The 20,808-nt window shown below is 35.7% G+C and overlaps 1 protein-coding gene across 1 annotated transcript in view; it reads left to right on the forward strand.

Moving 5' to 3' along the window:
* Positions 1-20,808, forward strand: part of INTS7 (integrator complex subunit 7) — a 90,918-nt gene that overhangs the window by 26,531 nt on the left and 43,579 nt on the right. The window contains exons 6-8 of the mRNA XM_008521699.2: positions 2,429-2,628; positions 3,106-3,228; positions 19,062-19,179. Of these exons, the coding sequence (XP_008519921.2) occupies positions 2,429-2,628; positions 3,106-3,228; positions 19,062-19,179 (441 nt within the window). The remainder of the gene's footprint in view (positions 1-2,428; positions 2,629-3,105; positions 3,229-19,061; positions 19,180-20,808) is intronic.

Consider the following 20,808-nt stretch of genomic DNA (forward strand, 5'->3'; position numbering starts at 1 on the left):
GTGGAAAACAGATGTCACACTTGAATTAAGATAATCCAAGGAGGATTTAATGAAGAAACCATTTACAAAAGTGTGGGCAGGGTAAACTCTAAGAGATAATGTAGTCCTGCACCCTTTTAGTATGCAGGGGAAGAGTGGTACTAGAAACCTGGAGTCATGTCAGGAGGGCCACTTTGGAAAACTGACCTTCAGTGTGATGTGACCTGATGTGACCCTGCAGAGGGGGAACCAGGGAATAAATACTTTGATCTCATTCTTCTTCCCATCTCCTGCTGGGGCTCTCCACCAGCTAAATCTGAACAGAGGGCACATAGTAGGAGTTGATGTCAGCTATACAGGTGATCCTTCTAAATAGGTAATATTAGCTATACAGGTGAATGTATCCTACAGGTGATGCATTGAGGTTAATCTTCATAGAATAGGAGAGCCTCCTAGGGTGCTGGAGTATTCTATATATCGAGGTGATGGTTATATGGGTATATTCATATATAGAAATCCATTAATATACACAGTTAAGGTCCATTATTGTTACTTAAGTTTTAGCTGTAAGAAAATTAAAGCAAAAGAACAGGAATTAGGAAGTTGAAAGAGATGGAGAGAAAAGCACAGGAATGGGAGTAGGGGCAAGGTGGGGGAAGATTGGAGCCCAAGAAACAAAAGAGGCAGGGGAGTTTTAGGAATAAAATATCCTTACATTTAATTTTAAGCTTGTGTTACTCCAAAGTTAGAATCTCTGAATCTCCCTAAACCTTCAGTAAAAATGTCTGTACACACAAAGAATCCTTCTGACTACTGGGTTGATTGAGAATAGACTTGCAGAGAAGGGGGTTGGGGGGTATGTGAGACAGGAGTCTGCCATGAGGAAAGGCCTAAGTAGGGAGAAAATTTAGGAGACTTTTGTAATTATCCAGTCAAGAGATGGTCATGGAAATGGACCAGTGTGGTAGCAATGGAATTGGAAAGACATAGTCACATTTGGGTTATATTTTGAAGATAAAACTAACAAGATTTGCTAATAAGTTTGAATGTAGGATGTGAGGAAATAAGGGAATCAAGAAAGACTCCAAGGTCTGAGGAGTTGTAATGATGGAGTTATCAGAGACTGAAATGGGAAAAGTTTTGAAGAAACAATTTCATGGTGAAGATGAGAAGTTCTCTTTGGGCTCTATTAAGTATGAAATGCTTCTGAGACCTCCCAGTGGAGATAACCAGGAGGTAATGGGATATATAAATCTGAAGTTCAGAGGGCACGGGGGAGGAGTGGGAAGCAGTCTTTTAGCATATAGCTGATAATGGAAGCCATGGGATTACATCAGCTCACTCAGGGAAAGTACATTGGGTGAGAAGAGCGTTTATTACTAACCCCAAGGAATACCAGAAATTGAAGTATGGATAAAAGAGGAGACTACAAAGAATGAGAAGGAGCAGTCAGAGAAAGGACAAAAACCAAGAAGAGTATGAAAAGACAGAAGCCACTGAGAGAGAGTTTCAAAGACAGAATGGTCTGCAGTGTCCAAATGTATTTGGTACCTTAAGCATCAAAATGATAATAACGTAAGCGTGATATGACACTGCAGAGAGAAAACCAGGGAGTAGATGCTCTGACCTCATTTTTCTCCCTCTTCATCTCCTGGGGCTCTGTGCTTTGACCAAACCCAAATAGAGGCCAACTAGCAAGGGAGTTTGTTGATGTAAGCCACCGCTGGAAGTTGAAATGCTGTCGTATATTCACACTAACAGTTATTTCACAATGGGAAAACCAGTGATCTGCAGAGTATAAATTAGCTTTTGGCATATATGCTGTACCTTATGATTGACAGTTTTTTGTACTCTATCACCACAAAGCCATGCTGTGGAAGAAAAGAGTTTTTTGGTCTGTTTAGTTCTGATGTTGACAGGAAAAGATGCATTGGAGTTAATCCTCACAGGGATTCCTGCTGTGTATGCAGTAAAGAAAGGCATTGCTATACCAAAGTTCAGAGAGCTTCGGAAGCACTCCACACACAGTCTGTTCACGTCCTGATCTTGACTTAATGTTGAAGGAAATAATTAAAATTGCAAATATAATCAAATTGTAGCCATTGAATGTATGAGCATCTGTGTATATGTATTTCTTTTTGGTATGCTATGAGAAGACATAGGCAGCAAATATGACTTTACCTTCTCTTGTGCCTTTTGAAGGCATTTTCTGCTATCAGCATGTAATTTTATAATTACTGAAAAATTAATGTTATGATAAATACTTCTGGAAAAAAACTATTGAACTTATTGATTAGCTTTACTATAGTTATCTTTAATATTATGAACATACTATTAGCATACTATTTGTTTTTAAATGGTCATTTTGCTAATTGAATCATACCTTTTAAATCTGGAATACTATAAAGGGTGATGATGAGAGGTCTCTAAGAATTACTTTTGTATCTAGGTTTAGCCACACCAGTAGACTTGAAGCTGAAGTTGATCCCCATCCTACAGCACATGCACCATGATGCGATTCTGGCGTCCAGTGCTCGTCAGCTTTTGCAACAGCTAGTCACGTCCTATCCTTCCACCAAAATGGTGATTGTTTCTTTGCACACTTTTACTCTACTTGCAGCTTCATCTTTGGTTGATACACCTAAGCAGGTAATTTCAATTTTCTTTAAACTGCCTTTTCTTCAGTAAACTTGCGTATTATGTGCTAAAAAATAAGTAAGCCATGAATTTTGATAATACTAAAGTCTCTTTCTCTGATAAAGATCAGTTTAATTTCCCTTTGCTTGTTTTTTCCTTCTCTATATTCATAGTACTAATTCTTAGGAGCCTTTGAGGGAAATGAGGTGGGGTTAGGGGTACATAGCAGAGCATGGAGTTAGCAGTAAAGGCAAGAAGGGATTGAATGTTAAAGGCCAGGCCCTGTGCTGGAACCTTACAAGTTAGGTGATAGTATGTTTTTATACATGAGGAGAAAGAGATCCAAACATGGGCACATAGCTGATAAATGACAGGGCTGCAATTTGAAACGAGCCCTGTCTCAAATCTGAAAGTTTCACTAAACCACACTGCATCGCTAATGATAATTTCAGTGACAGTGTTGTTCATGGAGTGACATTTCCTTTATAGATTCAGCTTCTATTGCAGTATTTGAAGAATGACCCCAGAAAAGCAGTAAAGAGACTTGCTATTCAAGATCTGAAATTACTTGCCAATAAAACACCACATACTTGGAATAGGGAAAACATTCAGGTATGTAGAACTTTGAACATTAATATTTTATATAGAAAAATAATACAACATTGTAGTAGAGTAAATTGTTTTGCTTTATATTTTTATATCATCTTTGTCATCTTCTAAGTGTTTGAAAATGAAAAATTTCTAAGAGCATTGTTGATATTTGTGGCAGAAATTATTTTATAAGTGGCAAAGTACATAAAACTTCTATGGTTTAAGTTTTTGTCTTAGTGAATTAGACTTGTCTCTCAATATCTTATTAATTTTCCCATAGCAGCACTAAGGCTAATTGAGAAACCCAGTTAAATTGTTTATTTTATTCCTGTCTCCTTTACTCAATTTAGGAAGAACAGTTTTGATGCTATGATTTATTAGGAGGAAGGTGCTGGATGGGTAACTTGACAAAGTATCTTTCTCCTTTTCACAGAGAGGGAAAGCCATTTTTAAGTTTTCTTTTGTAAATGCAAGAGCAGATCTCATCCATCTCTCGACTTTTAATGTGACATCTTTTATAGCATTTCTGAGGTTAAATTAATGTTTTACGTTTATTTTTTTCTCAAGATGGAACCCTATTTGTTTACCCATTACTGATAACAGATGTACCATTTTCTAAAAAAATGCTATTTAAGGTGAAATGGAAAATTAGAATTCAACCTTTATTTTCATGGCTTTTATTATCTCTTGGTATCATCATAGCTACAATGTAACAGAAACCTTTCAATTTCAGATTAGTGCAAGTAAGCTGCTGTGTTTGTTTTTTGTTTGTTTGCATTCTAAAGTTTCAATATATTACGATTGATAGTCACAAATATCCCATGAGATAAGGGTGGTTATTAGTATTTGCATTTAGTAGATGAGCAAATTAGCGGTCAGAGAGACTTAATATGCTTAAGAGAGCTTTTTAAGAGGACTTAATTAAGAACTTAATTAGGAGATCTCTGTCCTCTAGTGCTTTTTCTTCTAAACAATATTGTCTTTCCAAGAAGAGAATGTGCTCAGTCACTTTAGGGAACCTAACCCAGTAAGAGCACTGTATTGTTTCTTCTCATTTGTTTCTTATTGTGAGAGAGATCACACATACAGAAAAGTACGTAAAATGTATATTTAATAGTTTAAATAATAATTGTAGGTGAAAATCCATGTAGCCACCATCTGACTAGAAATGGAACACTGCCAGATCACAGAGCCCTGCCCCCTTCCCTCACGTAGTCCTCCCTGATCAGAACCTTAAAACCTACCCAAAGGAAACCACTATTGACTTCTGTGATAATTATTTCTTCATTCTTTATAGTTTTATCTATATATGCCTCCCTAAAAAATATTTAGTTTTATTCTTTTGCTGAATGTTATACTTGTGAGGCTCATCCATATGGTTGCATATTTTCCCCTTTAATTGTTATGTATTCCATTATGTGGATAGACCACAGTTTATTTGCTATTGATGAGTTATTTCCATCATGGGGCTCTTGCAAACAATGCTGCTTTGAACATTCTTCTATTTGTCTCCTGTTGCACATGTGCAAAGAGTTTCTTTAGAGTGTATACCTGAGAGTGAAATTGCTGACTTATAGAATATGTATATCTTCAGCTTTACCAGATAATGTCGAACTGTTTTCCAAAGTGATTGAACCAGTTTACATCCCTAACGGCAGTGTAGGAGAGTGCCCATTGATCCACATCCTTGTCAACATGTGGAACTATCAGACTTGTACATTTTTACCAGTTTAGAAGTTGTAATTTTAATTTGTAATTTCTTGGTTACCCAAGAAGTTGAACATCTTTTTATTATTAACCATTTGGATTTCCTCTTTTGTGACATGGCTATTCAAGTCTCTTGCTTATTTTTCTGTTGATTTGTAGTCATTCTTTATATGTTCTGGATACCCATACTTTATTGCTCCTTGGTAATTCACTGTACAGTTCGGAAGCAGCTGGTCAAGTTCCACTTAAAAAAAAAATTGGTAGTTTGATCAGGATTGCCTTTAATAGAAAGATCAATTTGTAAGAAATTGGTCTTTACAATGTTAAGTCTCCTAATGCGTGAACGTGTTATATCATTACGTTCTCTTTAATGTATCTTTTGCGTAAGTCTATTTTGTCTAATATTAATATAGCTAGTTCAGCTTTCTCCCAGATGTATTTACATGGTAGGTTGTTTGCCATCGTTTTACTCCCAGTCTTTGTATTTCAGATATGTGTTATGTTAATTCTGCTACTAAGACCTTGGAACACACTTTAACTCCATTTACATCCCTCCAAACTGTTATGTATTGTTGTCATGTGTCTTAATTCTGTCTTTTCCTCTCAGTTTTATTATTGTTTTATGAACTCAGTGATCATTTGGACCTTCCACTGTCTTTGCTCTTCTTGCATCTCAGGCTTTCTCTCTGGAATACTTTTCCTTGTGCCTTTGGAAAGTCCTTTAGTGATTGTCTGTGTGGTGAAGTTCCCAATATTTTTGTTTGCCTGAAAGTGTCTTCATTTTACCCTCAATCTTGAAAGCTGCTTTCTCTGCTGGTAGAATACCAAGGCATAGAGGATATGATTCTATTGTCTACTCCTTTCTGTTATTACTGCTGAGAAGTAGAAGTACTCTTATACGCTTTTCTCTTTAATTAGGTGTTCTGCATTTTCACTATGTAATGTCTGGTTATGGATTTCTTCTACTTAAATTATCTAGGTTATTGATTTTCTTGAATCATAAGATTGGTGTCTTTCAATAGTTCTGGAAAATCGTTAGCCATAATTCCTTCAGATATTGCCAGTCTCTCTCTCCTTTCCTTCTGGATCTCTCGTTAAACATATGTTAGCCCTTTTATTAATCCCTTATGTTACTTATCTTTTTATTTTCCATCTCTTTATCTATTTGTGCTGTGTTCTGGATAATTTCTCCTGATATATGTTTTAGTTCAATAATTATCTCTCCAGCTAACTGAAGTTTTTTCAGATCTGTTTCTGCTATTTCTATTGATTCTCTAATGTAGTACCCTTTTTCCTTGTATACTTGGCTGTTTTTTACCTTGAGCTACTCATTTTCCTTGGAAAGGTATGTGTGGGAATTCTTTAAGGCCCAGAATGGTCCACACAGAAATCAAAATATAGTGATGTACACTTGAAATTTATATAATGTTACAAGCCAATGTTGCCTAAGTAAAATAAAATTAAAAAGCCCCGAATGAAAGTGCATTCCTCTAGAGAAGATTTGCATTTGCTTTTGTTAGGTAGAGAGTTCAGATAGTGATAAATGCTATGATCAGGAAAGAGGATTAATGAGTGTGGGAGATGGAGGTCGCAATTTTAAATAGGGTGGTCAGGGGAGCCCTCACTAAGAAGTTGACATTTAAGCAAGGACCTACAGGAGGGAACACCAACTTCATGGGCCTCTGAAGGAGGAGCGTTACCAGCAGAGACCAGCAAGAAAGAGCCTGAGGCGAGAGCATTCATGAGTGTGAGGTCAATCTGACTCTAGATAAGGGGAGACGAGTAGGAGATACTGTTAGACAGATGGTTGGATGGGGAGCAGATCATTCAGACCCTTGAGTCCTTTGTAAGGACTTTTGTTTTTTACTCTGCATGACATGGATTGCCATTGGAAGATTTCAAGCAGAGGACATTATCTTTTTTTTTTAATTGAAATATATTTGACGTATAACATTGTGTAAACTTAAGGTGTACAACATGTTAATTTGATACATTGATATATTGATATATTGTAATATGATTGCCATTGTAGCAATAATTAGCACCGCTATCAAGTTATGTAATTATCATTTCTTTTTGCTGGTTAGTATAATCAAGTTCCAGTCTCTTAGCAAGTTTGATAATTATAATACAATGTTGTTGTCTGTGTTCACTATACTGTGCGTTAGATTGCTGGAACTCATTTACTACTTGTTGCAAGTTTGTACCCTTAGGCAACATCTGTGCTATCTCCGATCCCTACCCCCAAGTCAGACAGAGAAAGACAAATATTGTATGGTATCACTTATACATGGAATCTGAAAAGGCCATGCTCAAAAACAGAAAGTAAAATGGTGGTTACCAGGAGATAGGGGTTAGGAGGCAGAGGACATAACCTAAGTCTAAAGGTCTCTCTCTGGTTTAGCTATGTTGAGACTGGATTGAAGAGGCTCAAGGAAAGGAGAAGGGAGAATATTTAGGAGGTGATTATCAATAATCCAGTTAGGAAATACTATGGTTACCTGAAACGGGGCGTTGTGGGGGTAGCAGTGAGAAGTGGTAATATTCTGGGTATATTTTAAAGGCAAAACTGATGGGTTACTGGCAGGCTATATAAAGAGTATAAAAGAAAGAAAGGATGACGCTAAGGTTTTTGGCTTCAACAGATTGACTTGGAATGAGTAAGACCCTGGGAGGCTTATTTCTTGAAGAGAAGATCAGGAGTTCAGTTCTGAGTATATAAAGTTTATGGTGTCATACATCCAAATGGCGATGTCAAGGGCATATGAGTCTGGAGTTTAGTGAATACATCTAGCTGAAGTTAGAAATATGAGAGTCATCAGTTTATGGGTGGTGTTTAAAGCCATGAGACTGGATGAGTCATCTAGAGGGAGAATATGGATTAGAGATTTAGGGAGTGATGAAATGAGAAAGAACCAGCAAAGGAGCCTGATAAGAAGCAGCCAGTGAGAGAGGAGATAAGTCAGGATAGTATTGTTTTATAGGAAGAAGGCTGTGATCAACTGTGTGAGATGCAGCACTGTATTCTCCAAGATGATTACTGATAATTCACCTTTGCATTTAGCAGTATGAAGTCATCAGTGACCTTAATGAGAGTGATTTTATTGTAGTATTGTGGGTAAAAGAGTGATTGGAGAAAACAGGAGATATAGGAGACAGTGAATACAGACAATGTTTTTAAAGGAGTTCTGCTCTAAAGGGAGCGGAGAACTGAGATGGTACTGCTAAAGGGTATATTGTTTGTTTGCTGTTTGTTTTTTTTATCGTGGGAGGAGTACAGCACATTTTATATTGATGGAAATGACCCGATAGAGCAAAATTCGTGAATAAGTGAGACTAGAAGGGATCCAGTGTACAAGTGGATGCGCTCTATCTAGTTCACATAGGGACAGGAAGGAAGACAGAGTAGTACAATCAAGCATTGCTTCACAAGGGGAATACATTCTGCGAAATGCGTCTTCAGGCGATTTTGTTGTTGTGTGAACATTGTAGAGTATACTTGCACAAACCTAGACGGTATAGCCTACTACACTCTAGACTATATGGTACTAATCTTATGGGACCACTATCGTATGTGTTGTCCATTCTTGGCCAAAATATCATTATGCAGCGGAAGACTGTATATGGGCACTAATGTAGGTGGGTGGGTAGACATAGTATAAGAACTTGTAGAAAGTCTCTTGTGATTGTTTTTATTTTTTTAGTTAATTAAGAAACATCATAAGGTGTGAGTGAGAATGGAGGATGCAAAATGAAAGGTTTGAAGAAACAGAAATGCAAATAAACTGGGGAAATAAAGGATTGCCAGATAGTTAAGATATTTTGAGTGACACAATATGTGGTGTCTGGCATATACATAAAAATGCTTTTTTAAGAGTAGTTCTAAAAACCTATATTAAAGGTAAGATTATTCCAGTTTTCCTTCTTGTATACTTTAACAGACTGTGTTGTGGGGATTATGCTGTCTTAATAAAATGAATTGTGAGCTTTCTCTTTCTTTACTCTGGAGTAGTTAAGAGCTATGACAGAAATTTTCAATCTCCTGAAGGTATAGCTTAAAAAGTGCCGTAAGTCCATCTGAACCTGGAACTTTTTCCAGAGACAGTGTTTTGAGAATGTTTCCAATTACATTGTTATTGCCCTATGAAAGTTTTCTACCTCTTCTTAAGTCAGTTTTGATAATTTGTTTTCCATTTAATTCATTTTTCAGATTCATTAGTATCAATATGAAGAACACTTTATAATTTTTAGTGTCTCTGTATTTGTAATTTCATTTTATTCTTATTATTGCGTTTGTGTTTATATCCCCCTTTTCTGGATTAGACTTGCCAGAAACATGTCTGTCTTATCTTTTTCGAGAGTTTGGCTCATTTATTTTTATTCTTCTTGTTTAATAATGAAAGCACTTAAGGCTATCAGTTTTCGTCTTAGTGCAGATTGGCCATATTCCATAAATCATCTCTAGTGTTCTCATTGCTATTAATTTGAAATGTATTTTTTTAAAGTCAGATTTATTGTGATATGATGTATTTACAGAAGCCTTTCTAGGTATACAGTTCAATGAGTTTTGACAAATGTATATAGTTGTGTAACAACCACCACAATTGAGATATAGAACATTGTCATCACCCCAAAAACTTCCTTTAGGCCTGTCTGTAGTCTGTCCTTCTCCCACCACCTGACTGCCACCGATCTGATTTCTGTCCCTGTAATTTTCCTTTCCAGGATATAAATGGAATCATACAGTATGTAGCCTTTTGGGTACGGCTTCTTTTACTTAGCCTGATGCTTTTGATATTCATACATGTTGCATGAAGCAGTAGTTCACTCCTTTTTGTTGCTGAGTACGGTCCCAATGTATGGACACACCACCATTTGTTTATCCATTCACAAGTTGATGGACGTTTGGATTTTCCCTTTTTTTGGCTCTTATAAATAAAGCTGCTATGGTACAGGTCTTTGTAGGACATATCTTGGGTAAATAAATACCTAGGAGTGGAATTGCTGGGTTGTGTGGTAAGTGTGTTTAACCTTGTAAGAACCTGCCAAACTGTTTTCCATAATGGCTGTACCATTTTACATACCCACCAGCAATGTATGAGAGTTCTGGTTATGTATACTTGCAAGCGCTTTTTATTGTATGGTTTTGTAATTTTACATATTTTAATAGGTTTGTACTAGTATCTCATCATGGTTTTAGTTTGTGTTTCCCTACTGACTAATGATGTTGAGTATCTTATAGGCTTGTTATCCATATCTCTTCTTTGATGAGGGGCCTATTCTAATCTTTTACGTGTTTTTTAAGATTATCTTCTTGTTTTTGAGTTCTTATATATTCTGAATATGAATTCTTTATCAGATGTGTATTTTGCAAATATTTCCTGCCAGTATATGCCTTTAATACAGTATCTTTTGAAGAGCAGAAGTTTTTTATTTTGATGAAATCCAGTTTATCAATTTTTTTCATTTTTGGGTTGTGTTTTTTGTGTTTTCTCTAGGAAATCTTTACCTAACTCAAGGTCACAAAGATTTTCTCTTATGTTTTCTCCTAGAGATTTTAGAGTTTTAGGTTTTATGTTTAGCTCTCTGTGATCCATTTTGAGTTGACTGCTGCAAATGGTACAAGGTAGGAATCAAGGTGCATTTGGATAGCCAGATGTTCCAGCACCATTTGTTGAAAAGACTGTCCTTTCTCCATGGGATTGCCTTAGCATCTTTGTTGAAAATCGGTTGACCTTATCTATAGAGGTCTATTGCTGGATTCTATCCTGTTCCTTTGGTCTCTGTGTCTGTGCTTAAGTCAGTAGTACACTGTCTTGATTACTGTAGCTTTAAAGGAAGTCTTGGAATCAGGTAGTGTGACTCCTCTACCTTTGGATTTCTTCTTTGAAATTATTTTGGATATTCTAGCTCCTTTGCCTTTCCATATAAAATTTAGAATCAATTTGTCAATTTATTTCTTCCTTCCTTCCTTCCTTCCTTCCCTCCCTCCCCTCCCCTCCCCCCCTTCCTTCCCTTCCTTCCCTTTCTTTCTTTCTTTTCGGGAAGACTGGCCCCGAGCTAACATCTGTGCCTGTCTTCCTCTGTTTTATATGTGGGGCACCTGCCACAGCATGGCTTGATAAGCGGTGCTAGGTCTACGCCTGGAATCCGAACCAGCGAATCCCAGGCTGCCAAAGCAGAGCGCACAAACTTAACTGCTATGCCACCGGGCTGGCCCCTGAACTTATTAATTTCTGCAGAAAAGCCCACTAGGATTTTGACTGGTATTTGCATCTCTAGATCAATTTGAAGAGAATTGACATCTTAATAGTTTTGTTTTCTGATCCAGAACATGCTATAACTTTCCATTTATTGAACTCATCCTTCATTTCTCATCAGCAGTTTTTAGTTTTCACTATACAAATCTTGCACATATTCTGTAGACGTACCTATAAGTATTTTATGGTTTTTAGTGGTATCATAAAGTTTGTTTTTTCTTAAATTTCCGTGAGAGCAATTTTGATTTCCTCTTTGACCCTGGAATTAATTTAAATAATGTTTTCTCTTTATTCTTTTTTTCCAGTTTTATTGAAATATAATTGACATACATCAGTGTATAGGTTTAGGGTGTACAGCATGATGGTTTGAGTTAGATATATTATGAAATGATTACCACAGTAAGTTAAGTTAGCATCCATCATCTCCTATAGATAGAATAAAAAGATAAAGCAAAGAAAGAAAACAATTTTTTCCCTTATCGTGAGAACTCTTAGGATTTACTCTCTTAACTACTTTCATATATATCATAAGACACTATTAACTGTAATCATCATGTTGTACATTATATGCCTAGTAGTTACTTATATTATAACTAGAAGTTTCTGTTTTTGAACTGATTAGCTTTTTATATTTGTTGGTGGAATTTTTGTTGTTGCTAACCTTTCGTTATTAATTCTTAATTTTAAAGTTTCTTTGTGGCCCAGTATAGGATCACTTTTTGTAAATAGTTCATGGGATTTGAAAAGAAGGTATATTTTCTATATAATATATTCTATATAATTATATAGAAATATATTTCTATATTTTTATTTCTATTCTATATATTTTCTATTATTTCTATTATTCTATATATTTATATTTATTTATATATTTATCTATAATATATAGATAAATATATACAATATATGTTATGCATTATATATTATTATAATTAATATTATAATATTATTCAATATAAAGCTATATAGAATCTGCTTTATTAATGATATTACTCAAGTGTACTATATCTTAAATTAGTTTTTTCTCTTTGATCTGAGAAATTTTGATAACTCATTAGCTTCTCGTGCCAATTTATATATAACAATTTTAACTTAAAAATTTAACTTAATGCTACTTGTTCCACAGATAGAACTTTTATTAAAATTAGAGACTCCTCTCTCTCTTTTTTAAAGCTTTTTGCCTCAAATTCTTTATGTATTGTTAATATTACCACTTGTTTATTTTTCTTTGCATATATCGATCAGGTCTTTGCCAATTTTATGCTTGACCTTTCTCTGTCATTTAGGTTGATTCTTATCAAGAGCGTATGTATGGTTAAATTTATCTCTTTGGACTTAATCTAAATCTTTTTTAATAGTATAATATAACTTGTTTACATTTATTGATACAACTGAGGTTTTTTATTTACTTCTTCTGTCTTCTTTTATGCTGTTTATAATGCATTCTTTTTGTTTCCTTTGTTCTGTTACTTTCCTGTTATTTTGATCATTTTCTTTGTTCCTATATTCTCTAGTGAATTAAAAGATTTTAACATGCTAATTAAACATTATTTTTACTTTCCCTATCTCTGTATTCAATATATATTAATATAAGAACTTGTGTATCTCTTTTAAGAATGAAAAGTATGGTGGTTGAAATGTTGCAAATTTTAGCAGGCTTAAATTCTCTTTTTTCCTCCCCTTCATTCCCCTCCCTCCACACATCTTTTAAAATAATCTGGAATTTAATTACCAATCATCCTTTTTTATGCTATACAATTTCTTTTTCATAGTAAATTTTTTCATAGTATTTGCATTGAACTTTACAACCACATTAATGTTACTTAAATGTTAACTGTTTTGTGGATTTTACAGCTTACTAATGTTTCTTTATTATACCACATCTTCCCTTGAGTATTTATTCTGATTTATCTTTCCTATAGCTTTTTTCTTTGGTTATTTTTAATTGAAAATATATATTTTTTAATATTCGTCTCTCCCACAAAGAATTTTCTCCTACTGTGCCTGAAACCGGAGCATGTTGATTTTAATTAAATGGATGTGGTCAAATAATCGTTTTTTCAAAGCCTAGATATATTTTGAAAATATTGAAATAGAGCAGGGAGAAACAGTTCTAATGATTTAACCCTTAAAAGTAATAGTTTGTTGATTTCAAATTTGAATTTTCTTCTCAATTACCAAGAATAATTATTTTTTTCCTAGGGCTTCCTCCCTCCCTCTTTCCTTTCTGTCTTCTTTCCTTCCTCCCTCTCAGCCAGTCTTACCACTGCTGATTGATTTTTGAGTTTTGGTATTTCAAGTGCAAATTGTGTCCATTCCATTGCTACTTTTACTGGTGTGTTGGTAGGTATTATAATTTCCATGTGGAATCAAATATTCCAGGTTTAAAGGAAATGCTTTCATTCTGAATGTTTCAAAAACCTGAAGGAAGGAAAGGCCTAAATCAAGGCCCAAGTGTAGTGCGTTATTATTATGGTAGTCAAAAACAGACTTAATTTCATAGGAACAAAAATGTTTTTTCATGTGTTTATATTTTTCTTTGGAGTTTTTTATGCCTTGTGAAGATAAATATCTATTTTAGTTGGTGCTGATCTGTATTAATAGTGTATACTATTCTGATGTTATAGTCTTATCTAAAGAGGTTGATTTATGTAACCTCTGTGTTACAAAGCAAAAGATTATTTGTTCTGGATATTCTCAAAGACATAATTTTATTTTTGGCTTTCTCTCTCCTGTGAGTTCTGATTTGTACCTTACCTGATACTAGAAGGAATGACAACTTAAGCCTGAGAAGTCGTTCTTTTCATCTTTTTCCTTGTAGTTGGTACAATAAGATAGACAATTTAGAGTTGTTATGTCTCTGACAGAGTACTTTTAAACATAACACTTTTCTTTGCTTTAAAGATTATAAACTTTTTGCCATGTTCCTTTCTGGAACACTTCCCTGGTGGCCGGTCCCATTCTAGGGTGGAGGAGAAGCCCCTATTTAGGAACTGACCCAGAAAACAGTAATTCAGGACAGAGCCTCGGTTGAGCAGTGAGTTAAACCAGCATGGAGAGAGAAATTCAGAGCAAAGAGTCAGTGAAGAAGACGGTGGTGGGGAGTGAGATGGGGGCTCCATTTGAAGAGTCGGTTTTCTCCTTTTTTACTGATGTGAAAAATGGTTCTGGTACGAACAGGTTTGTAGTAGGTAATGTCCTTGAAACAGAAACTTGAACCAGAACCAGATTTCATCATGGAGATATGATTGATGTGCCATCTCTGGGGAAGTTCATGATGTGCTCTGTTAAGCTCACTAATTTTGAATTAACAAGCCTTTAAATCAGTGTGTGTTTACTGAGAGCATTTTAGGTACCCAAGACTGGGCTAAGTGACAGAAACTAGAAGATAACATAGTAAATAATTTTATCATAAGATTTTTCTAACATTTTGTTTAGTTTTTCAAATGGTAAAAATCTTCTTCCTTCTTTAAAATTGCTAATATCATTATCTTATATAAAATGTCTGGCTTTCCTTCTCGATTATTCCAAAACGTTAAATGTCTGTTATACACAGAGCACTCTATAGGGCATCATTTTGAATACATGTAAATACAGGACACAGTCCTTAACCTCTGGAGCTGTTTGGTTGACTATTTTATTCCTAAGTACAAGCTAATTAACAGTACAAGGCAGGACAGTTTAGGCAATAAAAAGTGGATAAATGAAAATGGCCTAGGTATTTGAATAAGTAACTAAAAACTATAATATTACCTAATCACAATCACTTTTTAAAAAATGCTTTCTTTTGAACTTCAAAAACATCTACATCTGCTTTTCCTTTTTTTTTTAAAGATTGGCACCTGAGCTAACAACTGTTGCCAATCTTTTTTTTTTTATTCTTGTCCCCAAAGCCCCCCAGTATATAGTTGTAGATTCGAGATGTGGGTGCCTCTGGCCGTGCTATGTGGGATGCCGCCTCAGTGTAGCTTGATGAGCAGTGCCATGTCCTCGCCCAGGATCCGAACCGGCGAAACCCTGGGCTGCTGAAGGGAGCGCAAACTTAACCACTCAGCCATGGGGCCGGCCCCTGCTTTTATTTCTTCATCCCCTACTTTTTATTTAACACACTTTCATTTAGATCTCTTTCCCTATCACTTTGCTTAGGTACTTAAAAGCTCACTAGTCTTCTTCTTAATACTAAATCCACAGGCTTTTTCTGCCTTTATCATCTTTTCTTTGAATATATTGGACACTCAACCTACGCTTTCTCTTGGCTTCTTTGGCACCTAACTATTCTCACTCATTCTTTCTACTGTCTAAAGGGTACCTTCTCTGTATTCTTCACTACCCCTTTTCCTCAGAGTTGAATCTTTGAGTTGAGTTGAGTCTAAGTGCTTCCTTCCATTTATTTTCTGCCGTTCTGATGGCTTCCCCTAACATCAGTATGTGCATTCTCCAGCAGTCTAGTCCTCTTACCTGACGTTCTGAATTGCTCTCCAGCATAGTAGCTTGTAGAGGTTGCAAAGTGCTTTGACTCTCAGTAGCTATTTAATCTTACAGAAATAGATGTCACCCCTGCTTATATATTATTTTAAATTTTTATTCATTTCTTTTAATGCCAGTAAATTCGTGTGTCACAAGCTACAAAAGGATATATAGTAAAATATTTCCCACTTGTGCTGCCATCCACTCAGCTTCTTTGCCCAACGGCAATCAATGTCTCATTTCTTGTATGTTTTTCCAGAGAGGTTCTGTTGAAAACAGCCATTCTGTATAAATCTTTACCCCATTTTACAAAGAAGTTGAGATTCAAAGATTTCAGTAATTGGCTTGGATCACAGAGATGGTAAGTGGCAGAGCCAGAATTCTAACGTGAGTCTTCCAATGAAAAATCTGCTGTATCTCAGATTCCAAATGCCTCGTGGATAGTTCTTCTTGGACTTCATACCTCTTCCTGTTTTCTATCCTTCTTCTGAAATTAGCTTATCCCCATAAATTCTCAGTCTTTGTAAATAGAATTAACATTGTCTAATCATCAGATTTGGAATTTTGTAATAATCATTGAATCCTTTTTGTTTGTTCCCTTCTATATAATCTCTTTCAAAACATCTCTCATATGCTACCCTCCATTCCTACAACCAAGCTCTAGTTCAAGCCGTCATCAATACCACTTGCCTGGATTGCTGCCGTAGGCTGTAGGTTGGCTCCTTAACTCAGCTCTTTGTTAACTTGTTCCATTTGCTATTGCCAGAATAATCTTCCCTAACAATTCAGGTGACGTTCCTCTCCAGTGGCTTCCTTTTTCCTTTCTCAAGTTAAATTACTCTGCCTAACTTTCAAGGCCCTCTATAGTCTGGCCTAATCTTTCCTATTCAGCGTTTCTCTCCTAGCGTTCATCACTTTTGGACATATCTCCTCTTAGGCCACAAATAAACACTCCATATTCTGGCCTAATTGCCGCAATTTTTATTTGCATCACCTAGACTGTCTTCCCTTCCTATCTTTCAAGGCCATTTCCATTTCTTCCATGATAATTTTTGCTGCTGCTGTTTTTGTTATTAACTAGGTCTTTCTTTCAATTGAAAAAGTATACGTAGACTTGATAGAAAATGCACCATGTTCAAAAGTGTACAATATGTGAAATAAAAGGCTGTCTTCCGTCTGTTCCCTCAGATCTCCTCTGCAGAGGTGATCACTGTTACTAGTTTCCTATGTCCCTTCCTGAATTTTTTCGTCCGTATGCAAGCATATGTATGTCCCGTCTTTTTTCTGTACAAATGAAAATATACTATATGCATGTTCTGAACCTTTTATCACTTAACAGTGGATCTTGGGGAACATCTCATATTAGAATACAGATCTACTGCATTCTTTCACTGGCTGTGTGGTCCTCCCTTTATATTCCCAGTCCCCCACTGATGGACATTAGAGTTGTTTCCAATACTTCTACTGTTACTATTTACATTGCTTCATTGACCGGTTTGTAAAAAAAAAAAAAAAATCACCTTTGTGAACATAAACTTCTAAAAGAGGAATTTTGAGGCTCAATGATACATACTTTAAAATTTTTATATTTAATGCTAATCACCCACCAATGAGTTTTACATTTTACCTTTCTATCAACAGTGTGTGAGCGCACCTATTTCCCCATGCTGTAAGTATTAAACTTCAGTCTTGGCCAATCTGATTAGTGAAAAGCAGCTCTTATTTTAATTTAAAATTTTCAAATTATGAGCGAGGCTTAACATATTTAAAAGCCATTTTTATAAAGTTTATCTGTGAACTACTGATTTTTCTATTGAGTTGTTTGCCTATTTATTAGTAAGAACTTTTCATAAATTAAGATTGTTGGGCTTTTGTTGGTCTTACATGATATGAAGTTTTTTTCCAGTTTTGTCAGTTATCTTATTTTACTTTTTCTTTTCCCATCTTAACTCTTAGTACTTTTTTCAGTTTTGTTGTTTGTTTGCCACAAAAAAGAAACAACGGTCTAGTTTAATTTTACCCAGATGACTGGCCAGTTGTCCTTGAACTACTTATTGAATAATCCCTCTGATTGGAAGTGCCATTATCATATATCCTGTGTGTGTTTGAATCTGTTTCTGGGACCAGTTCTCTCCTTGCTTTCTCTGTCCATGACTAGGAAAAAGTTCTTTGACGTCTGTGGGTTTATTATACATTTTAATATTTGGTAGAGCTTCTTTTGTCTCTCATTATACTTTCTCAGAATTTTTCTAGATATTTGCTAATTTTTATTTTTCTATGTGATCTTTAGAAGCAGATTATCTAATTCCCCCCTCAAGACTTTGTTGATATTTTTATTTGGGTCATATTAAATTTATTGTTTAACCCTTTCTGAAATTTTATTTTTAATTTTTCCCCTAGTCTTTAAATTTTGCTTACTTTCTGAATCTTTCTCTTTGTGGGAGTATGAGAATAGGTTAATTTAACAGAGTATTTATATTATATTTAATTTGACCATTTATGTTACATGCAGTAATGTCATGGAGTCCTGCAAGTAAGTATATAGGATGAGGCAAGAGTCACTATACTGTGAGCATATGTTTATAGTTGACTGCACTGAAAGAAAAACTAGTATCTTGTTTTTAATAATACCTCAGACCACCTTAGTCAGGAGTAGAATAAATGACCTGAAATGGAGGAGGGTAGGTAGCTCACTCCCTTATAAACCAGATAGAATGCCATACTATTATCATTATTATTTTTTTTCTTTTTTGAGGAAGATTAGCCCTGAGCTAACATCTGCCCCCCAATCCTCCCCTTTTTATTGAGGAAGATTGGCCGTGAGGTAACATCTGTGCCCATCTTCCTCTATCCTTATTTTTAAAAAATATACATATATGGCTTAATATTCATGTCTCTCAGGTAAGCAAAATATGGTGGAGGTTCTGCTTGTGAGGACTAAATAATACATAATTCAAAGAGGTCTTAATAAGTCATTCATCAAGACTTTTTTTAATAGGCTTTATTTTTTAGAATTTGTGTAGCTTTACAGAAAAATGGAGAAGATAATACAGAGGATTCTCATAGACCCACACTCAGTTTCCCTATTGTTGATATTTTACATTAGTATGGTACATTTGTTACAATTAATGAACCAGTCTTGACACATCATTATTATTAACCAAAGTTCGTACTTTGTTCTAGTTGCTTTAGTTTTTATCTGATGTCCTTTTTCTGTTCCAGGAGCCCATCTAGGATGTTGCATTATATTTAGCTAACATAACTCCTTAGGCTCCTCTTGACTGTAGCAGTTTGACTTAAGTTTTTTATCATGGAAAAAAGTTACGATTTTTCTAAAAGCTAGAAAATTTAGAACGAGTAGACAATTTCAAAGTCTATTGATGTTTTAATTTCTGTGTTCCTTTCTCTTCTGCATTTCAGGCACTCTGTGAATGTGCCCTCCAGACTCCTTATGACAGCTTAAAACTTGGGATGTTGTCTGTCCTCTCCACGCTGTCAGGGACCATCGCCGTCAAACATTACTTCAGCATAGCTTCGGGTAAGGAGAAGAAAGGAGATAATACATAGATAATGTGCCAATCCCTTTATTCATGTTACTGTTTTAAGTTGTTTCCTCTATAAAGCTTTAGAATCAGGAAAGGTTTCAATCTCATACTTGGTTATATGCTAGTGATTTATTTGAAAATGATTTCTTAACAAATGCCTATAGTAATAAAATCTTGTATCCTTGATCTTAAGGATATTGTTTTTAATAGATTTTCCCCTTTTTGAGTTATATATGGGTTAAACATTATTTTTGAGAATGCTTAAAATAGCTGGTTTGCTTTTGTATGTCTCTGACTCAAAATGCCCTTTGGATTTAAGTACATTTCAAAGGCCAAGTGGTGGTAAATTTTAAGAGCAAATGTCATGTGCTTCCTTTTAGGGATGTTATCCCTCTGGAAAATGATTAAAATAAAACTTTACGCCGGTTCAATAGTGCTTTCCTAGTTGCCTGTTCAAGATGATTTAACTCCAAAATGCCTTTATTAATGCCTGGTCAGGAGCTTGCTTACTTAACAGACTTAAGGCCAAAGTTGTTTGTTGTTTTGTTTTAATGCAAGTTTTATGGAATCTCTGTTGCTTCCTTTTCTAGTCAGTTAGTTAGATTTGAATTAATTAAAGAACTACAATGTACGTGTCCTTTTTATGGCACAGCATATGAACTTACTTGGTAAAGGGAATTCCTGTCATCTAAGCCCTGATAGGAAGCTGAAAAGACCTGATATTCTATTGCCAAGCCTCGCTGCCAGCTAGGGTGCACATGTGTGGTCTGGACTCAGCTTACCATTTTCATACCGCAGACTGAATTGGGAGCCTGTAACAACAAGAAGTAGGGATGTGGGAGAATCCATTCTGGTGATATGGCAATGACCACAGCAGCATCCAGTTTCCAGGGTTTGCTGTAGCAGTGGATGTTTGCTATATCTGATACCTTTGGCAGCACTGTAAGCTGTGACATCAAGGAATCAGTAACAATGGCAGTGATGTCTTCACTGGATTCATTCCATGCATGGTTTGGGCTCTGATCTTGGTTGGTGTCTAGCCTTGCATTTTTCCTGTCCATTTTCTGCACTGAGTTTTCCAGCCTTTCCAATAATTCTGAGGTACTTCTGTATCAGTTATCTCTTGCTACATAATAAATCACCTCGAAACTTAGTAGCTTAAAACCATGACTATCTTATTTGCTCTGAGTCTGCATGTCAGCAATTTTGATGGCCTCAGCTAGGCAGTTCCGCTGGTCTCACCTGGGCTCACTCACAACACTGCAGTCACTTGGAGCCTTGACCACACTCGATGGTCTCAGGGCCTCATTCACAGCTAGAGGTAGAAAGGCTTTCAGCTGAGGCACCCTGGTTCTCCTCCATGTGGCTCTCAGCAGGCTAGCTTGGGCTTGTTTACATATGCTCTCAGGAGTCTAGCTGCAGCCGAAAGAGGGCAAGCCACCAACACACAAGCACTTTACAGCACTTTGCTTACACTTTTTTTAATGTCTCCTTGGCCAAAGCAAGTCACATGGCCAAGCCCAGATAGTAAAGAAATAAACACTTCTTAATGCAAGGAACTGGAAATTACATTGCAAAAGGGCATGCCTACAAGGGATGGGAGAGATCATTGCAGCCTTTTT

Source organism: Equus przewalskii, chromosome 23 (genome assembly GCF_037783145.1).
Source record: "Equus przewalskii isolate Varuska chromosome 23, EquPr2, whole genome shotgun sequence".
Lineage (NCBI taxonomy): Eukaryota > Metazoa > Chordata > Mammalia > Perissodactyla > Equidae > Equus > Equus przewalskii.